This window comes from Octopus bimaculoides, chromosome 2, assembly GCF_001194135.2.
Source record: "Octopus bimaculoides isolate UCB-OBI-ISO-001 chromosome 2, ASM119413v2, whole genome shotgun sequence".
Classification (NCBI taxonomy): domain Eukaryota; kingdom Metazoa; phylum Mollusca; class Cephalopoda; order Octopoda; family Octopodidae; genus Octopus; species Octopus bimaculoides.
This window is the reverse complement of record NC_068982.1, coordinates 107737827-107764011: the sequence shown is the minus strand read 5'-3', so window position 1 is coordinate 107764011 and position 26185 is coordinate 107737827. Positions and strand designations below refer to the sequence as shown.

At 33.8% G+C, this 26185-nt stretch overlaps 1 protein-coding gene across 6 annotated transcripts in view; it reads left to right on the top strand.

Moving 5' to 3' along the window:
• The window catches only part of LOC106880451 (myosin heavy chain, non-muscle), a 135185-nt gene that overhangs the window by 76908 nt on the left and 32092 nt on the right, over positions 1–26185 (top strand). For 3 of the 6 annotated variants that reach the window (XM_052978582.1, XM_052978578.1, XM_052978580.1), the window contains 15 exons: positions 1190–1253; positions 2367–2465; positions 4554–4697; positions 4792–4887; positions 6655–6773; positions 7780–7932; positions 13163–13177; positions 17780–17950; positions 18750–18914; positions 19589–19703; positions 19807–19988; positions 20074–20265; positions 23071–23231; positions 23333–23441; positions 23924–24127. In XM_052978582.1, coding sequence (XP_052834542.1) covers positions 1190–1253; positions 2367–2465; positions 4554–4697; positions 4792–4887; positions 6655–6773; positions 7780–7932; positions 13163–13177; positions 17780–17950; positions 18750–18914; positions 19589–19703; positions 19807–19988; positions 20074–20265; positions 23071–23231; positions 23333–23441; positions 23924–24127 — 1989 coding nt within the window. The remainder of the gene's footprint in view (positions 1–1189; positions 1254–2366; positions 2466–4553; positions 4698–4791; positions 4888–6654; positions 6774–7779; positions 7933–13162; positions 13178–17779; positions 17951–18749; positions 18915–19588; positions 19704–19806; positions 19989–20073; positions 20266–23070; positions 23232–23332; positions 23442–23923; positions 24128–26185) is intronic. The other 3 variants (XM_052978583.1, XM_052978579.1, XM_052978581.1) reach the window with 1 other exon arrangement.

The window sequence follows — 26185 nt, the reverse complement described above, 5'->3', positions numbered from 1 at the left end:
ATATATATATATATATATACATATATACGACAGGCTTCTTTCAGTTTCCGTCTGCTAAATCCACTCACAAGGCTTTGGTCGGCCCGAGGCTATAGTAGAAGACACTTGCCCAAGTTGTCACGCAGTGGGACTGAACCCGGAACTATGTGGTTGGTAAGCAAGCTACTTACCGCACAGCTACTACTGCGCCTGAATAATTATTTGCATTGTAATTAGTATATGCAATTAAAATCGCTGGGTGTGGAGTTTAATCACTGCAACAAAATTTATGAGAGTCCAGATATTTAAATACTTTGGAAAACTAAAGAAAGTAGAGTTGGAAGCTTCAGAGCTTGGCTGAAGAAAACTATGCTAAATCTTAAAATAAGTGATATATGCATAACACACTTGGATGGAGCAGCTGTGACATACACACTTCCAGTTATAGATTTATCTGCTACAACAGACTTAGAAAAACAGGGCAACATTAGGATGCATATTTATAGTAGGTCGCAACTGAAAAGGGCCTTTATGTTTACCAATTATAAAAGTTATATTTTGCACATCTAATACATGTGATATAAGCTATAAAAAGATTGCTTTCTGCAAAAAAGAAAAAGATAGACGTGTTTACGTTTTTGTTATTACTTTCCCAACCACATGGTATCATATTTGGTGCCACTGCGTGGCACTTTGGGCCAGTGTCATCTATAGCCCCAGGATGACCTAAGTCTTGTGAGTAGATTTGGTCAACAGAAACTGAAAGAAGCCTGCTGTGTGTGTGTCCAGCATATTGATCTGTGTTTGTGTGTATATGTGTGTTTTTTTGCATCTTCTTGTTTGGACATTGTGTGATAGTTGTAAACGAGTGTCACCGTCATATAAGCAGTGTCATTCTTTTTCAATATTCTGTGAAAACATGTCTGATGAAGAAGGAACATTACTTTGCTTGGAAACGGGTGAAGGTTGGTGATAGGAAGGGCATGAGGTAGGAAGAAACCTGTCTCAATAAACTCTGTATGAGCCATGCAAGCATAGAAAAATGAATGCTATGGTGATGGTGATGAAGATGAGTGTTAATGCTAATCACTCTAGTAATAGTGATGTTTAAAAAACACTTTCTGTACTGCTGATAGAAGTTTCCATCCTTATATTTGTTTTACAAGAAAATGCTAAATGTCCTTTTAACTGGTTGTGTTTTGCATTTCAGGGAAAATTTATTCGAATCAATTTCGACATGTCTGGATATATCTGTGGTGCCAACATTGAAACTTGTATCCTTTGTGAATGCATAATTTTAAGTAATAGATTATGTAGATATTATATGGTTTATTCTGTTTAAAAAAAAAAAATGTTTAGATATTGCTGGTGAGAAAGTTTAAACATTTCAAAAAGTTTGCATCATTTATGAATGTTGTAACTTTTATATCAACTTAAAATGAGATTTTTTAATTTTTTAAGCTGTCAGTCAAAAGGGAAGGCAGTGCCCATGATATTTTGCTAGGCGTGAGGGAGGTATCATCAAACCGAAGACCTAATTCAGAAGCTTGCAATTGAGGCCCCCCCCCCAAAAAAAATAATAATAAATAAATAAAAAGTCTTTGGAGCTGCTAGGTGGTGGTGTTATATCATTTGATGGATAAATCTCCCACCTATGTAGACTATGGCAGGATTTCAACTTGGAATGTAGTGATGGAGACATGCATTGCAATGTATCCAGTCCAATGTTCTTGAACATCTGCCAATGCACTGCCCTGGATTGGCCCTTATTTTAATAACCTCTAGAGGATAAAAAGCAAAGTGATTTGGGATTTGAACCCTGAGTGTGGAGAATTGGGACAAATGTTACAAAGCATTCTATCCAACGCTTTAATGAATTCATTTATTGCCTTAAAATGATATCACAGAAAAAGAAGATAATTAGGAAACTAGTAGCAGTCTGCATTACAAAAATTAGTGACGTTCATAAATTTGTCTGCTGTGAAGGAATGAGGGGTTTCATGTCAATATCCTTGTCTCTTCCACAGCACACTAACCTATCCAACTATATCACTCTTCATGTGTAGTTTTAAATTTTACCAGTAAGGGGGTCCTCTTCTGGCAACTCAGTGTCGCAATCATATTTTCTTCAAATTCTTTTTAGCGTGTTCAAAATGGGAGCTAGATGTTAGCATGTTTATAATGAAAACAAAATAGCCACAGGTAGAATGCTAACATTTCTTCAATGGATGACCTTTATGTTATATTTATTCTACTTCAGTTCTTATTGGATATGTGTAGTAATTATAAAAACTTTCTTTAAATTTTCTCTAAAAATTTAATCCTACTATCACCCAGTTGTATTCAGTAAATCCATTATGCAATGAATTTCCTTAATAACTGTATAGATCTTTTGGAAAAATCAAGAGCTGTCCGTCAAGCAGAAGGGGAACGTAGTTTCCACATCTTTTACCAATTCCTTTCTGGAGCCTCAGCTGCTCAAAAAAGTGATTTGTATTTTTGATTATAATTTTTTTCTATTCCTCAAGCAGCCACCCATATTTCAATTTGTTCAATTTTATTTTTGCTACAGAATTTGAATTGGCATAGTGGTGGGAATTCATATATAATGCCTCATTTGATGCATAATATATAGGAACTAGAGTCTTAAAGTGTGGTTAGATACAAATTATTTGTTTTCCATCTGTACATTATACTTGAAGTGTACTTTGTTAAATAATGGTTTCAAATTTTGGCACAAGGCCAGCAATTTCAAAAGAGTGGGTAAGTCAAATACATTGGCCCAGTGCTCAACTGGTACTTATTTTAGTGATCCTGAAAAGGGATGAAACACAGTCTACCCCAACGGCATTTGAACTCACAATGTAAAGACAGAAAAAATGCCACTAAGCATTTTGCCCAGCATGCCGGATTACTTTGTTAAATAATGAGAGGTTGTTGAATGAAAATGTGTAGAAAAGAGCACTATCTGAATTAGACCCAAAATAGGGATCATCTATGTGGTTAAAAGGACCATTAAGAATATGAAGGTAGGAAAAGCAGCTCAGCTATCAGAAATAATCTCTGTAATGCTGAAAATATTTGGTGGTGAAGTACGATACATAATAGCTAAATCAGATAGCATCATCTCTAAAGACTGATATAGCACCGTTGTTGTCAATTGCTACAGTAGTAAAGATGTTCTAGGAAATAACTACAGAGTTATTAGATTGATGAGCCAAGTTATGAAAATAAATTACAGCACAGTTAATTAGAAAATAAATTAACTTACATGAAAAGTTTTTTAAGTTTGTTCTAAGAAAATATGCCACCAATACTCTCTTTTTATTGAGGAGACGACAAAAGAAGTTCTTAGCCTGTGTAAGCTACCATATCTAGCACTTAAGGGCTTCTTGTTCTGTAGTTTTATGGTTGTAGATGAGTGACTTGTGAGAACCATGTAAACCATGTACTGGAGTGCTATCAACAAAGTGAGAGCCTTTAGTGTACAGCAAGTTAACCATCAGAACTCTGTTCTCACTACTGATGTTTATTATAGTTTTTTAAGCTGAAGCAGAAAAGTTTATGACTGGTTGTATATAATAACCCATGTATGTTGACAATTTAGTTGTTGACCAAGTAATGAATTAGAGGAAAATTTCCAAACATGGAAGCAGACCCTACAACCAAGAGGCTTCAAGCGTAGAAGTCATATTTAGTTGGAAAAAATACAGAACTTCACCATCATCTGCTCAATATACATAAAAGATGAAGGTAGGAATTCTATAATGTGTATCCATTGTGAAAACTCTACTGCCATCTTGCTAAATGTATGTAAAGGATCTAAGTAGAAATTGCATACATTTGTAAACTGTTGGTGCACAAGAGCTATGATGGGATCACTGGCAGATTGACAGAATAGTGTGACTTCATTTGTAGCAGATGCACAAGAGTATTAACAATAGTGTACCTATGAAATTATTTCAAATATGTGGAAGGCCTCCTAGAAATGATTGATAGCTTCTGTTACCTTGGTAACCTAATTAGCAGTGGAGGTGATTGTTCCAAAAGCAGAGTAAGAACAGGAAAGTGCAAGGAGCCATTGCCTCTGCTAGCTTTATTTGATGTATGTGTACTTTTGTGAAGCATGGGCATTGAATGAGACAAGCATACTCTACTGGATGTGTTAATATGCATGAACAACTATGCAGAAATGAGCTGAGAGGAAGAAAAGCATAAAAGGAATTAATTCTATCATGCAAGAGAAAAGATCGTGTTTGTCTAGACATGGGACACAAATGGAGAATGCCAGTTGGATAAAGAAGGACCCAAATGGAAGGGACTTGTGGGAGAGAGAGATATAGGAAGAAGTTATAAAGTTTGACACTTGGCTACAACAAGAGCTGTGTTGGAAAAGATTGATCTAACAATCTTGAGAAACAAGTGAAAAAATTATTTTTAAGCTGTGTCTTTTTGCTTATGTATTAATACAGAAATGAAGCAAACTTTATAGCAATAATTTTCTTATGTAACCTTTTTGCAATAAATATCTATAATTCAGAATGAATTTAAAGATTTAATTCAATATTTTTCAGATGACTTTCTCTTGGAAGATGCTAAATCATACCGCTACCTTTCCCATGGTTCCATGCCAGTCAATGGAGTAGATGATGTTGCTGAATTCAACCAAACATCAGAATCCATGCTTGTGATGGGTCTTTCACCTGATGATGTGAATGGTAATTGTTGTTAATACTCATAGGGATATTAATGAATTTTTATTAAATTTTAATACCTAACACCTAATTTTTTTTACCCATCTCTCTGTTGCAGGAATTTTCAGAGTAATTTCGGCAGTCCTTTTGTTTGGAAACCTTGTTTTCAAACAGGAGAGAAATTCAGATCAGGCCACACTTCCAGACAACACAGGTACTGTTAAGTTTTTTTGCAAAACATTCACTAAAAAAGCTCTTTTGAGAACATGTATGGAGTTATGTGTTTTATTTGTTCATTAAGGACTGTGTTATTAAATATGCTAATCTGAACAAATTACTTGCTGTAATAGTCCCATTTCCTTCAATATGAAGTGTTAGCTGAATGTAATCAGTGAAAAATAGTTTTAGTGCTGCAGGGCTCATGCTTCAAGGTAAAGTATAGTATAAAGTTTCTGTGGTATCAGAGATATTTTAATGTTGTAGAAGCATATGGAAATAATGTTCCATGATGTATTCAGTTGAGTGATTTTTCTGTTAAAATCTATCTTCATACCTAGGAAGCTCCCCCCGCTCCTTCGGTTTATATGGACAGTGATGTAGAGGATAAGCGTTGTTTTGAATGATTTCATTTCCTGACCCTCTGACATTTCTTTCCTGAAAGTTTTATGTCTTTGAAACCATATCCAAGCAAGGTCCTGCATTTTCTTTTCCACTCTTAATTACCTTATTTAAAATTTTTTACAAATGTGAGTGCCCAAGTACTGGATAACTATGCATGTGATATCTGATGGATTTAGGGCTAAGACATTTAACTCTTAAAGGCCAAGTTCAACTATTTCTAAATACCAATGTAAAAGTGTTTTCTTTGCTCACAGTGCCGAGTTCAAAACTCTGTTTAGAATAAAAGCAGCATCTTTTTCAGGAGAAGGACAGTTGGGCTTTGATCCAACAACTCCTTATTACATGTAATAATTTATGTGTTTTTGTTTTTGAAGCCATGCTGGTAGAAGGAGACTGAAACAAACCGAGAGGGAGTGAATGGCAGATGAAGATGTTAAAAAAAAAAAGAAAGAAATATAATTGAAAACAAAATGCTTAACATTTTGATGGTAAATGGAAATTCACACGTGCGCACACACACACACACACACACACACACACACACATTGGATGTGCCATTAATAAGTGTTGTCATTTTGACAGCATGAATAATGTTGCAGAAATCCTTGATGTAAATTGTCTAAGCTGTTTGCATCACCACAAGATTGCTTGATGAGTGGAATGGAAAAAATTTACCCTATTTCTTTTGTAACACCTCACTCTAATGGCATTTCTCCAATTGGTTCTGCTAAGAAGATACACTTAGTTCTTACTTCATCTTCATGATTTAATGTCTGTCTCCCATACTGGCATAGTTTGGACAGTTTGACAAGTACTGAGAGGCCAGTGGACTGCACCAAGCTCCACTGTCTGTTTCGGCATGGGTTTTATGGTTGGATGTCTTCCCTAACACCAACCACTTTACAAAGTGGACTGGATGCTTTTTTACATGGCACATGCAGGGAAGCTCCAGCTTTGCAAAATATAATTGAAGTTCTAGGTGGCATTACCAGATTAGATGCACATCACTGTGTCAATATTAGGGATATTTTCAGGAAACAGCTAGTTTTGTAGAGAATAATAGTTTAATTCAGCATTTATTGTTCACTTAGATAAATCTTTTTTCTTTCAGAGGCCAAAGCCTTGTCTATTCACATCTGATCTCTCTCTTTCTCTCTCTCTTTCGCTCTCTCTTTCTCTCTCTCTTTCTTTCGCTCTCTCTTTCTTTCGCTCTCTCTTTCTCTCTCTCTTTCTTTCGCTCTCTCTTTCTCTCTCTCTTTCTTTCGCTCTTTCTCTCTCTCTAATGGACACTCTAACATGCACATAATTTTGATAGGATCATGTTGAGATAATTTTTTTTTTTTTTTCTATATTTTGACAGTTGCTCAGAAGATCTGTCACTTGCTAGGACTTCATGTTACTGCTATGACCCAGGCTTTCCTTCGACCCAAACTGAAAGTTGGTCGGGATCATGTTAACAAAGCTCAGACTAAAGAACAGGCAAGTTACTTATGTATTTATTTTTGTTGTTTCAATTTGTTGAATTAATGGGATTATGCTCAAACAATCATAATACACACACACACATGTATATATGTATATTGCCTTGCCTTGGGCCCTCAAGTCCTTGATGCAATTGTAGGGGTGCCGTCATGACGTACATCTCTTCAGCATTTTTAGACCTGGTGAAGTTAATTCATCTTGCAATTTTATCACAGCCAATTTTTTTTCCAGAAGATCGAAAGGCAGACATAGACTAAGTATGAGAGAAAGAGAAGAATTGACTCCAGTGCAAGACTGGTGCTTTATTTATTGACCTTGAGATGAAGAGCAGTGTTGACTGAAGAGCCAGAATGATTACCACAAAGTAATCTCGCCATTGTTCTAACAACCTTGCCAACCCTCTTCCCTTCATTTTCTGCATCAAGGAGAACCTGAAGGATATGAGAATTGATTTACATCATTGAGAAGAGGAAGCACTGGATCAGTCAAATTAAAGAACTGACATTATGTCAGTATGTAAAATGTTGGATAAAGAAAGAATGGTGCATGCAAAACTAAAGAGAGCTCTAAGGAAAGGAGAACTGGCAGACGTCAGTAATACAGATAACTGAAACTGTAATATTCAGCAACATGTCCTCCTCAACAAACCAGGCTACCCAAAGACTCATGAGAATCAGTGGGCACAAGTCGATTGTGTGACAGCATCGCTGGCTCATCTAGGCTCCTCTATATGTCTGGTCTGCAACAAGGCATGCAAGACCAATCCTGGTCTTTATAAACACCTCAAAGTTCATCAACAACAAGTGCCACAAACTAATGAAATTAATCTTGTGCAGACACAAGATCACATGTTACTTATGTTTAATATTATGTAAGTCGTATCTGTGCATATTCCTAGTTGATCATGTTTTTGCTGGTAAACCATATGAATATGTAACAAAATGTTGGTTTTGGGGTTTGAGCTGTGTATTTTATATATTAGAATATTTTCTTTTCTTGATAGGTTGAATTTTCAGTTGAAGCAATCTCCAAGGCCTGTTATGAACGGATGTTCAAATGGCTAGTTACTCGCATAAACAAATCTTTGGACCGGACTAAACGCCAAGGTGCCTCTTTCATTGGTATTTTGGATATAGCTGGATTCGAGATTTTCAAGGTAAAAGATTTGTTTTTTCCCATTTATTTTTCTTAGGTTTCAAAGTTAAATGGTTTTTATTTATTTTTGACTTCTTAAAACTTAGAAATCAACATTAAATTTTGTTTCCAAGTAATGCTAGTTGTATTACAGGATATGAATTCATGTTTCATCTTTTTAAACACCTGCATAAAACCACCTCTCTCTCTACTAAAACCCCAATTAGTTGAGAGGTCTTTTTATTTGTCTTGAGATAGTTTGTAACTTCACTAGTTCTGGTGTTATGAAAAAAGAAAGCACTCAGTACACTCTATAAAGTGGTTGGTTTTAGGAAGAGCATCCAGTCAGAGGAATTGTGCCAAAATTGGAGCTCAATACAGCTCTTCAAGTTGTTGGATCCTATCAAACTCATGTCAGCATGGAAGACGGACATTAACTGATGTTAATTATTTTCCCTAAATTCAGGAGTAGGTGATGACTGAAAATTTGTATTTTGTTAGGGCAGGTATTTTGGATGCTTTCCTTACAGCTAACAACTCAAAACAATAAAAACAGTTATTATCAATCAAACAGGTTCATGGGTTGTGATCTTTGGCTAACACTCTATACATAACTCAGTAGCAAAGGATCTCTATAACTGCTGGATCTGTTCAGTGTAGCTGGAAAACCATATATTAGGTTGTTTCACATGAAATGTCGCATTTCTAATTACTTGTTATTTCAATCATTTAAAAACTCAATTATGTATACCTTGCATTTAATCATGACCTCTTTTTCTTTCCCAACAATATTGGTATACAAAATTCGTACCCACAGACTTTATGAAAATGTTAACAACCAAACTATGTTGAGTGATTTTTTTTCGTATGAGTACAAACTGGGTCACTCTAGCACAGGAGCTCTATGGAATATCAAGCGGGCCTTTGGTAAGGGTTTTGTTGACATCAGAACTGTTCAGAGATGGTTCCAAAGCTCTTGTTCAAGATGATAACCAAAGCTCTCATTCAGGAAAATAAACCATGAGGTAGGCCAAAATCAGTTATTTGGCATGATGGGTTAAATGCTTTGGTTGAACAAAATCCAAGAACAAAGGTTTGAAAACTTTCATCAGAGCTCCGAACATCTCACACAACTGTTTTTGGACACCTGTAAAACATTGGAAAACGGATAGGTTTGTTCCACATCAACTGAACGAAATAAAAAAAAAACAGATGCCTCGAAGTGTGCTCCTTATCTCAACTGGAAAAAGACCATTTTTGCATCATATCATTACTTGTGATGAAAAATGGATACTGTTTGACAACAGCAAGAGAACAGGACAGCGATTAGATGCAGGAGAGTCACCTAAACACTACCCAAATCCACCATTGCACCCTAAAAAGTTAGTGGCCACTGTATGGTGGTCTACGAAGGGAGTTATTCATTTTTGCAACAAGCAAAAATGGTAGCAGCATCATTGTATTGCCAGGAATTTGATTGTATGCTTGAGAATTTGAAAAAGAAGTAACCCAGACTAGTGAATGGAGATGGCCCAATTTTGCTCCACAACATTGCACGTCCTTATACTCCTCAAGCTATGGTCCAAAAGTTGCAAAGCCTGAATTAGGAGATTTTGCAACATCCTCTCTATTCCCATGATATCTCTCCTACTGATCATCACTTGTTTAAGCATTTTGAGCTTTTCATAAGAAATAAAACATTTTTAAATAGAGAAGAGATAATTGAAGCATTCGGACAGTTTATCACAGTAAAAAGATGATTTTTTTTTTTTAAAAGATGGAATATATGACATAGAGAAATATTGGGTAAACGTCATAAATGAAAATGGATCCTACTTTGATTAGATAAATCAGTTCTCTAACACTTCTGAAACATTTTATTGTTACCTTTCAAATGCGACATTTCATCTGAAACAACCTAATATTTTATAAGACAGACATTATAGTATAGTTGAAATGCCTATGGCAAGAAAGCTATTCATGAAATTTGACATAATGTCCTGACTAGTTTCTTTTCATGTCCTGTGCAGTAAATGTTAGCATTGGTTACTCTTAAATATTTGATCAAAGCTACAGCAATAAAATATCAGCACAAAAGTTGAGTTGCTGACCCAAATGTCTTAAATTCCAATCATGCTAAATTGTATAGTAATGTTTTATAAAGCAAAATACTTTCAGCGTAGATGATTGATTAGTTTTGGGAAAAGTATTGAACCATAAAAATTGACATTAACAAAATCAAAATCAAAAAATTAGTGGTGAAGTATGTTAATATATTACGATTCATTTGAAAGAACTTCAGTACTGCCCAGATGAAGTGCAAATAGAACTTTTTCGTAAAGAAATTTATTTGGTGAATTTTTTGTGTTTATTTCAATCTCTGTAATATTTGTTTTCTGTTGTATGTATTTGGTAAATTGCCCTATATGATACCATACTATAGTATGTGGGTATTATTTCATTTAATTAGTTTCCAATGTGCCAAGTTTATAATTAGGTAATCTGTTATCATTGCTTCCCCTTCTATTGAATATTTGTTATAAGCTGATCTTTATGCGAGAATTCAATTGTTGATCTCAAAAGCTCAGACACTTATTTCCTCATAGTTGTTAATATTTGCTCACATTAATACATTTTCGAACTTGTACCTTTGAAACAAATGGCTAATTAGGACTTTAGAATTAAAGATAAAAAGGAACAAGAGAAAATGGTTGATAAAAAAAAAAGTTTCTTTCTAGGTAGCTGTATCAATTTGTGTTAGTATTGAAATGTCTTTTCACGATGACCAGTTTCCTAGTGATTACTGGCTCTCCCCTCCCAATTTGTCTTGAAGGCTGTCAGAATATAACATTTGATTATTTTTTTTCTATTAGTTGGGATGTGTGAGCTACCATTAAAATAATTTCAACTCTAAGAATCATTGGGAACATTTGAGATTTTGGTACACTTAAATTAATGTTATTTAATTTGGAAATAAAATTATTTTGAAAATATTTAGTATTTTTACTACACACCTATAAGCCTTTTAAATTTGTTTTTAAAATTTATTCTTATAATTGCATTTTAAGAAAATAAAAATGTTCACTTCTTCATGTTTGTTCTTGATATTTAGGTTAAATTGTCTTACGTTTAACACCTTTGAAGAATTTAATATAATGAATATATGTATTCTGTTAATATTTACATATTTTGTTTCTATTAACATAATCATTTGTAATTTTGTGCAATTGTGCAGTTGCTTATTTTTTTTAAACAGAAAGAAATATATTTTCTACATGTTTCCCAATTGCTGTTTACTTTGGCTTTTATTTCTGAAGAAGCCTTGAAAATATACAAATAACAAGCTTTTTTTAATCGCAGTTATGGTTTCTGTTGACTTTCAATTTTGCTCAAATTTTTCTGTCTTCACATACACACACACAGCTGCATGGTTCCCTGCTATCCCCACACAATCTTTTCAGTGATAATACTTGATTATACATCTAATAATTTCTTAACTTGAATTATCCCTATAATTATTAGCTTACATTTTTCAACATAATCTTCACCACAGCATATTTAAAAGCAGTTGAAAGGGAGTTTACAGTCTTAAACATTAAAAAATCATATTGGATGAATAATCTTCTCTTTTGGTCACCTTGAATTTCTTTTTGCACAAAATAACATTTACAAGTTTAGTCCATGGTGGAAATAACTTTAAACCCCCCCCCCCAGTTATTGCTTAATCAATTTATGGTAATCACTTATTGAAGGAATTGACTGCATCAATGTCCAGATTGCTGCACACTTGGGTAGATTAAGAGATTGCTGATTTAACTTTTTTGATACTGTAATTCTACTAATTTATGATATTATGCTGGAATGTTAGAACTTTATATCAGAAGTATTATGTGATAAACTTAAAATATATACTTTCTTTTTTTTCTTTTCTTTTTTTTTTGTTCTGTTTAGATGTACATTCAGTCCTCTTTCAATTAAACTTTAAATTTCATTTTATTTCTTTTCTTTTTTTTCATCAAATTTGATAAATTTGGTATTGATTTAAAAAAATTTTTTTTTTTTTCTTCTCAAAGTTGATTTTGGATAAATTGATTTGGCGTTAATGATAGTGACCAACAAAAATGCACCATTTTTATTAATATTTAAAAACTGACATTTATCACTCTAGTTGGTTGTGAACTTTATGGATTCAAACCTGGATTAAAATTCATAATTTAGTTTCTAGAAATATCATTTTAAAAATTTCTATATAAAATGTAATAATTTTAAAATGATTTACCAGTTAATTAGCTAATTGTTTAAAGTCTAAGATTTTTTTTTTTCCATCAGATAAGAATTTACTAATAGCTACATGATTTGAAACCTGGCAAAATATAAAATGGACTGTTCCAATTGGAATGTTTTTTATTTTTTTTCTACAATAAAAGAGATGTAGAGATCACCAAGGAAAGAAATTATATCTTAATTATGAAGTCAGATTATTAATTGTCCTCGAAATTTATTTTTTTGTTTGTGGGAAAATTATTTGCTCACACATCATTTAGTGATCTGTTTACTGTGACCTGAAGAAGTATCAAAAGCCAAAAGTCATTGAAGGTTTTTAACATAGTATAAGGACAAGTTTTTGCTGTTATGGGTTAAAAAAAACTCAAACATGATCACAAGAAACTGCTGGATGCCTGCCACATTCCATATACAAATGAGTCCATGCATAGTCCATGAACAAATTTATGACTGCTGATGAAGTGACAAATAATATCTTGAGTAGTCATTGTCCTGTCTATGAAATCACCCACAACAGACTTGGCTATGATTAACATGATGATGGTAACTTGTTTGACATTTTCAAGTCCAGTCCTACTTCATAGTGACTAGAGGTGATTGCATGTACTGATTATACATGCAACTAATTTTCCCACCAATAGAAAATAATATTGAAGCACATAGTGACTAACTGCTATAGATCAAACAATAATTTTGACCGTGCTTAATAATGTAATTATCTTAGAAATTCAAACTCTATATTTATTGAATTTTCTAATCTGAAGCAAAGTTTCTGTAGTTGGCCATAATATTCCAAATACATTGTTTAAGAGTTTAGGGCTGTACTAAGAACAATCCTATTTCAACCCATAGGCACAGCAATCTGTGACTTAATCTTGAAACCTCATACCATATTTCATTCCCCTTTTCTTACTGAAATTTATTTTATATTTTTCTTAAACTTTTTTTTGCCTTCTACTCTGCTGCAGAACTCTGATGGGAAGGTAACCAACTCTCTGGTTTTCTTGTTACCTGTGGCTGCCATTGCCACACACCAAGCTTTCTTAACCTCTTCATTAATTTTTTTCTTTCTTTTAATTTTTTGTTGCATGACTCATTTATTCTTAATTTTTGTAGTAAAATAACTAAATGCAATCCTAGTTGCTTGGTTTATGTTCTAGTTTTCAGTGGGCCTTTATATCTTACAATTCATATTGGTCCCTGAACAGAGAGAAATTTGCTTATTTTGAATTTTGTTATAGTCAAAAAAAAAATCCTTCCTTCTTGCACTGATGATATCATTGTCCAATGCTGTCACAGTAATATAAAATAGTTCTGCCTTCTCCAAAAGATAATGCTGCATTATGTTATCTCTGACACTGACATGCTTTCATTTTGCAAGATGTCATTTTTTTCAATCCTTAAACAAAGAGTAGAAGTTTATTAAAAAGACTTTTCATTTCATTTTTTCAGATTTATTTCATTCTTTTCAAATTTTACCTTATTTTTTACTTCAACTCTAAATTTTTTTGTTTGTTTTAAAACCAAAGAAAATGCATAGCATTATCTTTACACCCACACAAATATGGCTCATCTAGATCTGGTATATGAAGTTTTAAAAAAAGTATCTTATTGAGGAATATCTCTTTATTTCAAGAAACAAACAAGTGATGGTTTTTTTTTTTTTTTTTTTTTTTTTTTGCCCAGTGTAATAGATATATTTAAAAAGATACAGTTCTCTTACATAGGTTTTGTTAAGAAAAGCATTTAAAGAACCTATCACTATCAATAATAATAGTAATGATAATAATCAACTACAATTATGATTGATAATAATCATAATTTTGTATATTATGATGTTCCGTATTTTAGAGGAAGGGAGATAGAAAGTTGCAATGTTGGTGCCTTTCCCAAAGGCATTAACAATGTAACACTATAATAACGTCTGAGTGTGTAAGATACCTTACCCTTAGCTTATTTTGTAGAAAGCATTGTGGTATCCTCATTGTGGTGCTTAAATAATCAGTTTTTTTCCCCCAGGAGTAGGTATTTTTAACCTTTTATAACAAGAAATCTTTTAAGATTTTAGTACCCAAGATCTCGATGAAAATATCCCCAGGCTTACACCATAACAGTCCACTCACTACCAAGACATGTTTGCATGTGCACACACTGTCTATGCATGTATATTCATTCATAGAATTCCATTTGAACCTGCATAGAGCCTTTGTGGAGTCTAAAAAGTCTTGTTTCACTCACTGTATGTTGTAGGTTTACAGACTGGATACCACCATAAGACACTCAACACTCCCATAGAAAATTTCTTCTGAACCTCTAAATATATATATTATTATTATTTTAGAATTCATAAAAAAGAACTGTGTAAATATTGTCAATTTTTGTTTCTTTCTCTTGGTTTTATGAAAATATTTTGGTTTGATCAAAACTGCATGCTGTGAAGTACTTTCCAGAATACCTATCCCTCTTCCTTTTTGGTCTTGCCCTCTTCTTCCATTTTAAACTCTCTGTATTGGAAGTGATCAGAATTTCTTTGAACCTTAACAAGTTTTAGTAATGATCGTGTCTTAAACTTTATTATATAATCAGAAATTATGTATGGGGCTCATTGAATTTCAGAGGTGTTTTTAATTTCTTCTCACAGCTATTAAGAAAGCTCAATGTGAAAATATTGTTTTTTCTTTACTCTCTTTTTATTTTCTATTGGTTTGATCTGGGGGAAGAGGTGTTGTGCCTATGTCCTCTGCAGGCCCTTTGACAATGATAATATTAATTTCATTTCTGTTCCTCTTGAACAGTTGTAAGTTGACAGATACTAAAAAGAAAAAAGAAAATGTGCTGGAGAGGTATTCCAGGAATGCAATATTCTAAGGAGGAAAAACTTGTAGTTAATGCAAAGGGGTTGCACAATATGAGTTGGAAAGATTTCAACAAGTTAGAGGTGCATGAGTTCAGCCAGCTGAAAGGAGCAGATGCTATTGTAATAGTAATAGCAGGGGAAGAGAAAGAGGGGTGAGGAGCAGCACATCTCTGTGTGCTGTTGTTGTTTGTGAATGACTTCAGGCTAATCAGTCAAGTAGCCTTTCTTTAAATGTTGTCAAGGATATCAGTGTGTGTGTGTGTAGCGGCAGCACTGTCTCAGATATGGGAGCAGTTTTCCACTGTAAAACTTATCTAAGCTTCGTAGAGGATTAGTAATTCTTGAAGGATGAGATATTTTCTGATTCTGAAGAGGGTGGTCAATGTTTGGATGCATTCTTTGCACCGTTGAGGATGTGCATTTTGCCAGGAGAGATCCTCAGTAATGGGGAGACCTGACATTTAAAGCCAGCAAAAGAGTTCTTAGGTCAGTGCTGTTCATGGGATGTGATGTGGTAGTTTCTTGATGAACATGGTGATTGTGTCTTTTTGCAGTTGTAGGTAAGATTGACATGACTACATTTAACCCATTAGCATTTAAACCGGCCACATCCGGCCCAAATTTTCTACTTCTTTTATATTCAAACCATCTAAATCTGGCCTCTCGCTCATATCCTACAATGACATCCTCAAAATAAACCATCACATCATCAAATTCTCAGAGCTACAAGATAATGCAGGATTAATTCAAAACAATGTGAATGAAAAAGCATTACATTTGACATAGTAATCTGAACACTAAAGGGTTAAAGATATTTTCAAGGTCCTTGTTCATAGAGTTAGTGTAAGTTTGAGGTGAACTCTGTAGACTGTATGTGTAACACTTGGGTGTGGAAGGTTAAGGAGCAATGCTGAGTTGCATCATCTGCTTAGGAATGGGCATTATTAGAATTAAATCATATTTAGGGGAGAGAGAGAGTATGTGTGTGGGAGACAAAACTAAACCCTGTGGCACAGTAGAGTTGATCATGTGGGTCAGAGAGACCTACCAACATACACTTTGATAATACAATCTGACAGGAAGCCATCAATTTGTTTGAATAGTTTTGTATGAAAAATTTGATACAAGAAATAAGAACAAATGATATTAGAATTGTCAGTGTCGTTTTTATTTTATAAACCATGATACCTATAACCCAGCAGCAATTCAAGAAAATTGTTCAAGAGGAAATATTTAATATTGATTAAAATTTGTTGTTGACCATAGATCTGCTTATTCAAGCAAATCTATGGTCACAGGCATTAAAGCTATTAAAGCTGTAATGACTATCTTGTCTCCTGTCTACCTGTCTTTTTTTTACCTCTTTTTGTAAATGTGTGCCCTGAGCAACGTTATCCACGATAAGTTAGTTTGAGGGAGATTTGGTTGCAATTTCTAATAGATCATGTGACCACAGAGAGGTTCCTTCATCTTTAAATGAAGATTAATTTTAACTAATAAATGAGTATTCTACATGTTAGAATTTCAGGATATTCAAGTTCCTTCCCCTATTTCAAAAATACTTTTAACTTCTCAGTGATGTCCAGAAAATTGTTTTCATATTTGATTTGGAATTGATAATTTCACAAACCTGATCCAAAGACTCACTTTGTGTAGGCAGTATAAATGTACGTGTTTTATGTTTATAACTTTTAATCTGCATAGATTTAGAAAATAACTATTCAACTATTGGATAATTTTTATTTTTAAATGTAATTACTTAGAAGTCTGTTTCTTTGCTTTCATTTCGATGTCTGAAGCCTAACTTTTCATTGTAAGGCTTATTAAAATGGAAGCATTGTGTTTTAAATTACTGTTTCATTGCAAGTTAAATGAAACCTGTCTCTTAACACTTTGAAAGTATTATGTACTGTATTTAGACACATTTTTTATTTTGTGAATTAATGTACATTCTTAATCAAGCACATTAGGAATGTACTTGCATATTTCTGCTCAAGTTTATTTTACATATCAACTGATAGGTGGAAATTCTTCAGAAATTACCATGCAGAAAATTTTGATTGATTCTTTCACTTGTCATCTTTCATTCTGCATTAATGATAATGCTGTTAATTCCAATTGGATTGACATCTTAATTCTTTAAATTTTAATTCAAAAGAAAAGAAGAAAATGTAATATTCTCTTTTTATTGTTAATATCTTCTCATTATTAAGTAGCATATTCTATTACAATTATATATATACACACACACACACACACACACACACACACACCATGTGTAACTATAAAATTTATCACTGATACAAAGCAAAACTTATTTGAAAAGCAACAGAATCTCCCTCATCCTTCAAACATTACATCAGTCATTGCTAATTTGTTGTTCCTACCTAGTTAGAAGTTACTGTACCTTGATAAAAATGTGAAGCCAATATTTTTCATTGTTTGAAAGTGAAAATTGTACAAAATATCTTTTCCTTCTATAGTGCTAGAAAATTTTTTAATTAAGTTCATATTTTTCAATAATAAATTTAGCTCATTTAGCTTACCTTCCTTTCTTTTTAAATTTATAATGGAAACCTATTATATATTTCATCTTATTTTTCTTCAGTTTGACTACTAAAACCTTGTTTGGTTTGTAACTTAAAGTATTTAACATGAAAATGGGCTTATCACCACTTGTCTTTTAAATTTCTCAGTGTTCACACATTTTTCAAATTGGGGTTTTCAGATGAATTCCTTTGAACAGCTGTGTATTAACTACACCAACGAAAAGTTGCAGCAGCTTTTCAACCACACCATGTTCATCCTAGAACAAGAGGAGTATCAGAGGGAGGGCATAGAGTGGAAGTTCATTGACTTTGGCCTTGACCTGCAGCCTACCATTGACCTTATTGAGAAGGTAAGTAGACAGTTGTGTTTTTATATGAACTGATTATTAGAAATGTTCTAAGGAGAATAAAAAAAAAAAAACTGGAGCTCCACTTTAATTATTATTGATGGTTTAAAGTGGGACTAACATAACTAACTTATAATTCAAGTAGAACCATCTAAATTCAGAGCTAAGCAAATGAGTTTCAATTGGGTCTCTGTCAGTTATGGCAACAAGTGTTTCTGTTGATCTGATCAACAGAACAGCCTGCTCATGAAATTAATGTGCAAGTGATTGAGCTCTCTACAGACATGCGCACCCTTAACATAGTTCTCAGGTGGATTCAGCAGGGCATAGAACTCGTTTTTACTTGCTGAATGGACTGGAGCAATATGAAGTAAAGTGTCTTGCTCAAGGACACAATGAGCTGCCAGGAATCAAACTCATGACCTTACGATCTTAAGCCGAATACCCTAACCACTAAGCCACATGTCTTCACATGAGTTTTATTACAGTTTATATTTGAATAAAAAAAATTTTCTGATCGCTTTACCTCATTAACAAAAAGCTTAAAATATCTTTATAAAATAAATGACCAAGATTAAAGGATTTTTTTAAAAATTATAGATGTGCTCCTACTACATAAAATTGAAAAAGATCCATTTTGTTATCCTCATTTTACTTGAATGAAATGTATTTTTTATGATATAAAAATTTAGAAAATTCTTTAGTTAATAAGTGCAAATAGTTTGATCTACTTTTTATCAGAACATCTATTTGTTCATTAATTAATCCGATATTATCCTCTTTGTTTGCATTACACTTTTAGCCTATGGGAATTCTTGCTTTGCTTGATGAAGAATGTTGGTTCCCTAAAGCTACCAATAAAACCTATGTTGACAAACTTCTTGGGCACCATGTAACTCATTCCAAATTTGAGAAACCAGACTTCCGTGCTGATGCTGATTTCAGTCTTATGCATTATGCTGGCAAGGTAATTTTTTTTGCTTTTTAAATTTGAAAAAAAAAAAAAAATGTTTGCATTTGTCAATACTTTCATTTGTTCATTCATTCCATTTTACTATGCTAGCATGGGTTAGAATATATTATGATAAGGTACTGTTTTATAGTCAGCTGCTCTTTTTGTCACTAAGCTTATCTGTTTTTCAAGTAAGGGGCCTCTTCTCTGTCTTCAAAGATACAGTCAGTGACAATTTGGCAGTAACATTATCACATATAACTCGGTGATTTTTTTTTTTGTTTGGGGGAAGTACAAATGTAAAAACGCATACAAACACACACATGCATATGCAAACACATGCACTGATACATACAAGCACACATATAGTGGGCTCTTTTCAGTTCCTGTCTTCCAAATTCACTCACAAGGCTTTGGTTGACCTTTAGACTATAATAGAAAACACTTATCTAAGGTATTATGCAGTGGGATCAAACCAAAAACCATATTGGCTGGGGAAACACTTCTTAATGTAGCCATTCCTGTGTTAATAGATGCTATGGTATTGGGTAGTTGGTCATAGTCAGTCAAATTTGATTGCATGTAGATCAAATATCCCTCGATGACATGTTATGCAAATTTCAAGAAAAATTGTATATTTTTTTATATTTTCATACTAAAGTTTATCATTTATATTGTTTTATTACCAGGTGGACTATTCAGCAGAGCAATGGTTGATGAAGAATATGGATCCATTAAATGAAAATATAGTTGCTTTGTTACAGGCATCATCAGACCCTTTCATTCAGTTAATCTGGAAAGATGGTGAGTTAACTTATTTGCATTCTGAATATCACTTCTTGATATTTCTTAATATCTTCCTGTACTTATATTTTTTTAATTTTTAAAACTTTTTTTTTTTTTGCAGCTGAAATTGTTGGTTTGGGAGCTGCAGCGGCTGCCGAAACTGCATTTGGTTCCCGAACCCGTAAAGGAATGTTCCGTACTGTCAGCCAGCTTTACAAAGAGCAACTGGCCAAATTGATGGCTACTTTAAGAAACACCAATCCCAACTTTGTGCGATGTATAATTCCAAACCATGACAAAAGAGTAGGTTTCCTTTTAGTTTGAGAAATTTATTTTCTCCAAAATGACAGGAATATTGTTGTAATCAGTTAATTTTTTATATATTTAGCCTGGAAAAATTGAAGCCCTTCTTGTGTTAGACCAACTTCGTTGTAATGGTGTTCTTGAAGGTATTCGTATCTGCAGACAAGGTTTCCCCAACAGAATTTTGTTCCAAGAATTTCGACAGAGATACGAGATTCTCACACCAATGGCTATTCCAAAAGGTTTCATGGATGGCAAAAAAGCTGTTGGCAAAATGGTAAGTAACCTTTTACACAATCCCTTATTGTTTAAAGAAGTTAAGTACTTCATAATTACTAAGCAACAAGTCCATGTTTTGGGCCTCTTGGATTACTGTCGGACTATTTTGAAAATTAAGTTTAATTGAATCTATTTCTATGACATACAGTATTTAAGTCTATTTGTAATTGTGAAATGGCAATTAGGTGTGACAAATTTTCAATTTTGATTTGTAATTAAAACCATTTTATTTTTACAATTTTTCTACAGTTATTTAGTTGTAAGTCAGTCTTAAACAAGTAAACCTATAGCAGCTTGATAGTCTAAATGACTGAGTCCAGTCCCTGGATCCACTATTCCAGTTACTTAGCAGAAGACCATACTGTGTATTGCAGTGTAGCATGTTGCTACTTTCCACTGTCTTCGCTATTATTGTTAGTAGATTCTGGTGTGGTGACAGAAGTGGGTGATTCAATTGAACTTGACACTTGTTTCCCTCTGTACTGAAGATATGAATTGCCATATTCTATTTGAGGCTTTTGAAGCTATTGATGGTGCTGCTGTTTTTATGTTTGTGGTTAATTTTTATTTGTCTTAACAAGGATGGAGGGTAAATGCTTTTGGATTCACTAATTCTTCAAAGCTTGGTTCAAACACTGTAATTACCGACAGTAGACTTGAGCATTGATTGTTGCACTAGGTGGTAACAATTCAAAGTGAATTACTCCTTTGCAATCCCACCAGATAGAGAGAAGAACCTGTTTCCCATGAAGTTCCCTTCTCGGTTGTGGTTGAGCTTTTTCCCTTTTACCAAGCCACTGTTTACGACATTTAACATTTTGATAGAAGAATCATTTCGTCACCAGTCACGAGTCTATCCAAAAAGGGTGAAATGAGTCTGCGAGAATGGAGAGAAGAGCAGATGTTAACTTGGGATTTGCAGTTGCTTTCGGACAATTCATGAGGCACCCATTTTCCAAGTTTAGGAACCTTTCCAAGTTGTTGAAGATGACGATGAACAGTTGTATGGTTTGAACTAAGCTTTATTGCGAATTCTTCAATTGATAATGCAGGATTTTCTTCAAGTAATGCCTTCAAGGAGCTTATCAAACTCAACTGGACGTCCTGTTCGATCTTCATCTTCAAGGCTGAAATCTCTACTTCTGAATTTTGCAAACCATCTTCTGCACATTCTTTCATTCAAGCATTCTTTCCCATAAACTGAGTGTATTTTTGTAGTTGCTTCGGCTGCAGAGTTTCCATTTTTGTACTCATAAAGCATTATGTACCTCAAATGCTCTTTGGATACTTCCACATTAGAAAGGGTCTTAATCAAAGAAATTTTAATTCTATTATTCTGTAAAATAATATTTAATTAGTTTAAATGTACACATATGCATAAAAATAGTTTTTAATTCCATTAGACATTCTGAAATACTATTAAATTTCCATTCAATTTTATAAAAGGTAACATCAGACAGAACTTATGGGATGACCTGATATTAAATGGTGTTACATTCAAATCAGCACTAATAAAGTGCTTGATTAAATGCAATTTGACTTCAGTGATGCACTAAGTTAGTTGCAAGGAAGCAATTAATCTAGTACTACTGTGTAGCATTGTGATCGATATTCTAAACCAAATAACTTTTTCTCAGTCCATCTGATGAATGATTTTCAGTTTAAATCTACTGTAAATTAAACTTGACGGTATTAGTCATGTTAAATTATCTCCCTTGTCGTTCGATAAAGAGTTCGTATTCATTTTAATCGCTATTTTTACTGTGATTCCTTCTGCACGAAGTATGTATAATTAAGTGTAGAATAAAGTACCTAATGTAGTAAGATTTGTCTTCTCATTACAGGCGTAATTTTTCTACTTATTATTAGACTGCACTTAACCACCTCTATGGAAAATTTTTCAATGTCACAATTTTAGATTGTACTATCAATAAACAATTTTCACACAAAGACCATATGTCTAAAGACATTCTCAGATTTGGTAGTTGTTAGACTTTGCTGTACCACTGTCTTACTTTAGAGATCAATCTCCCTAGTTTACGTCCCAATTAAATGTTGTTGAAATTTTGAGTGTTCTCCCTTGCTTTGCTTGTCATTAATGCTGACGGGTTATTATTATTTTTCTTTTTTGTATTATACGTGTATAATTTTCATTAATTGAGATGTCTTTTTCATTACATTGGGTGTGTTGACCTACACTAACCACACATTTTATGGTGGAGGTGCAATACCCAGTAGGTAGGGCAGCAGACACGCGGTCATAGTATCGCGGTTTCGATTCCCAGACCAGGCGTTGTGAGTGTTTATTGACTGAAAACACCTAAAGCTCCACGAAGCTCCGGCAGTGGGTGTTAGCGAACCCTTCTATACTCTTTTACCACAACTTTCTCTCACTCTTTCTTCCTGTTTCTGTTGTACCTGTATTTCAAAGGGGTCAGCCTTGTCACTCTGTGACACGCTGAATTTCCCCGAGAACTATGTTATGGGCACACGTGTCTGTGGACTGCTCAGCCACTTGCATGTTAATTTCACGAGCAAGCTGTTTCATTGATTGGATCAACTGGAACCCTCGTCATCATAACCAATGGAGTGCCATAGTAGACACATTTTATTAAGTTTGCTTATTATATTTTAAAGAATTGAAAATTTGTCATGTTAATATTTTCTTTTTATACTTGCTCTATAAACAAAGTAGCTCTTTACTAAAGAGTACTAAGAATAGAAATACTATGATGTTTTTTTTTAATGTCTTGGGTATAGGGCTTCACAAGAATTCTAAATTTTTATCTCTTTCCATTCACAGATTGAGTCCTTGGAACTTGATCCCAATCTTTACCGAATTGGACAAAGCAAGATTTTCTTCCGTGCTGGTGTATTGGCACATTTGGAAGAAGAACGAGATCTTAAACTAACTGACATTATAGTCCAATTTCAAGCCAGTGTAAGGGGAATGTTAGCCCGAAGGTAAGCTTAAACTTTTACAAATAATTTGTACATTGTGCATAATAGTTACTTATGGAATGTAAACAGATTTATAATGGAAAACTTTTATTTTATTTTACAAGAAACTATCACAAACGCTTGCAGCAGCTCAGTGCTATCCGGGTTATTCAAAGAAACTGCTCAGCCTACTTGAAACTCAGAAACTGGCAATGGTGGCGTCTTTTCACCAAAGTAAATAATCCTTTCTATTTAATCTTTTTTTTTTTTTTTTTGCAGTTAATGGGCTTCAGTCATTGAACTGCAGCCATGCTGGGTCATGCCTTGAAGGTTTAGTCAGGCAAATCAAGCCCAGTACTTACGTACATTCTATTGGTTTCTTTTGTTGAATCATTAAATCAGAGATGTAGACAAAACCAACACTGGTTGTCTGGCAGTGGATTGGGGGACAGACACAGATACATGCATACAGTACACACACATGCTCTTACACACATGGTGCACTAACGCAGTTCCTGCTTACCTACCAAATTCATTTACAAATCATTGGTTGGCTCAAGACTGTAGTGAATACTTGCCCAAGGTGCTGCTGCACTGTGCAATGAACCTGAAACCACATGGTTTCAAGACAAGCTTCTATTTATAAATATTTGTTTAAAATTACTTTGTGTATGATAGACAAAAAGGATTAAAATCTGTTTTTTTTTTTGTTGTAGGTGAAGCCATTGCTTTCAGTTACAAACCAGGAAGAGAAATTGAATGCAAAAGAAGAAGAACTGAAAAAAATCAAGGAAAGCTATGAAAGAACAAAATATGATTATGAAGATCTAGAACGTAAATTTGCCAGTTTGGTAGAAGAGAAAAGTATTCTTTCTGAACAACTTCAAGCTGAGACCGAGTTGTGTACAGAAGCAGAAGAAGTAAGTTATCAGTTTTTGAAAACATTGAGAGAAAGCAATGATGAAAGAAATGTGTGGGGTAAAGCTGTTTGATGACTGAGGATTTGATGGGAATTCTGGGGCTGGAGGAATGGTGGAATGGTTGGCAAGGGCGATTGGAGTGAGGTGGTATGAGCATGTGTTAAGGAGAGATGAAGAGCATGTTCTGAGGAGGGTAAATGCATTTGAGGTAAATGGAGTGCGAAAGCAAGGTAGACCAAGGGGACAAGTGGAGGAGGAGATTGAGAGGGTTGGTTTGGAAAAGGAAGATGCCCAAAACTGGGCAAGGTAGTGAGATGGTGTGAGGGTGGTTACTATGGCATTGTGGTAGATCCGGCCACCCCTCTTAATGAGGACAAACTTGGATTTAAAACACTCGAGGACTGACTGACTCAGTTGAATTATAAAAATGCTGCTTTCATTTTATTGCTGTATCATGTAAACCAAATTATGTGATATTTAACCACTGTCTGCATGTCAATATGAAACATTGCTTTTTGAATAAACAGTACAGGGAACTTGTGACAAATGGTAAATAAGCTTATATTAGCAATGCTAAGCATATTTATGTACCAGACAGTATTCTGCTATTAGCAGTTCTATATGTTTGTTTATTGAAACACAAAAAAAATAGAGATGAGTCTATCTGAGAATGTTGCAAAAGAGTTGGTTTCTCTCACCTTGAAATTAGTCTAAGTATTATTTCTAAGTATATGTAGATATCATCAACTCCACATATAGGAGCCAAAATGATTTTTTTTTTTTTTTATTATACACCATTAAATATGGTGTGGGTGTGTATGTATATACACAAATACACCCACACACACTTGAAAAGAGTCTCAGCTGAAAAAAAATCTGTTTCAATAAGTTTCAGATAACCCATGCCAGCATGGGAAAATGTATTTATATATTACAGTAATATCAGCACCAAGCAGTGTTTAGACATAAGTGAACTTGAGGTTTGTTAAAATATGCTTGTGGCATATTCCATCTGCTAAAGGCAAATTCACTGCAGTTAGTGTGGAGAAAAATTCTCTCTTATGGTAAAAAAAAAAAAAGTGTAAAAATACCATATCTATGCACTACACCTTTTTTTCCAGCAGCTGAAGGCAAATTTGCCTTTAGCTGGAATATGTCAGAAACATATTTTAACTGACCTAAAGTTTGCGCGCGTGTATATATATATATATATATATATATATTAGAAAAAATAATAATCAGGTACTCAGATGTCTGGATGGTTGTACATTTACAGATTTGTATTCATATGTCACATGTTTTATAAATTAGCGCTTTCACCTAGTCTTGTAGGGTTATCAAATTTTGATTTCACCTTGAGAGGATGTTTCTTTTTATAGTATTACTGAAAAAAGAAACATCCTCTCAAGGTGAAATCAAGATTTGATAACCTTACGAGACTAAGTGAAAACGCTAATTTATAAAACATGTGACATATGAATAAAAATCTGTAAATGTACAACCATCCAGACATCTGAGTACCTGATTATTATTTTCTATATATATAATTCCTGTACATCACCTCCAAACCCGCCAAAATATATATATATATATAAAAGCAAATGTGGGGATAAGCAAATTAGACAGATCAATGTATAACGTATATTAAATACATAAAATACAAAATATGTATATATCTATACTATATATAAAACAGATATGTGTGTAATCGCTTTTCACGTGAAATCGACTTCACCAAATGCTTCCATACTTGTGATGCATGAATAATTTGACCTCGGATAAATGTTAGGCTCTTCATTTGATTTTTTTAAATTAAAAATAAATAATATTGCTTTATATTTAAGATTCACTTCTTTAAAAAGGTTCCTCAATGTCAACTTCCGGTATTGACATAACAACGGCAAAAAGCTTCACTCTCTATTTTGTGTGTGAGTGTGTATGAGAGAGAGAGAGAGAGAGTAAATACTACATACACACCGCTCTCTCACTCTGTCTCACACACATACACACGCACACACACACCCCTTGACTCACTCACACTCTGTCTCTTAGAAACAC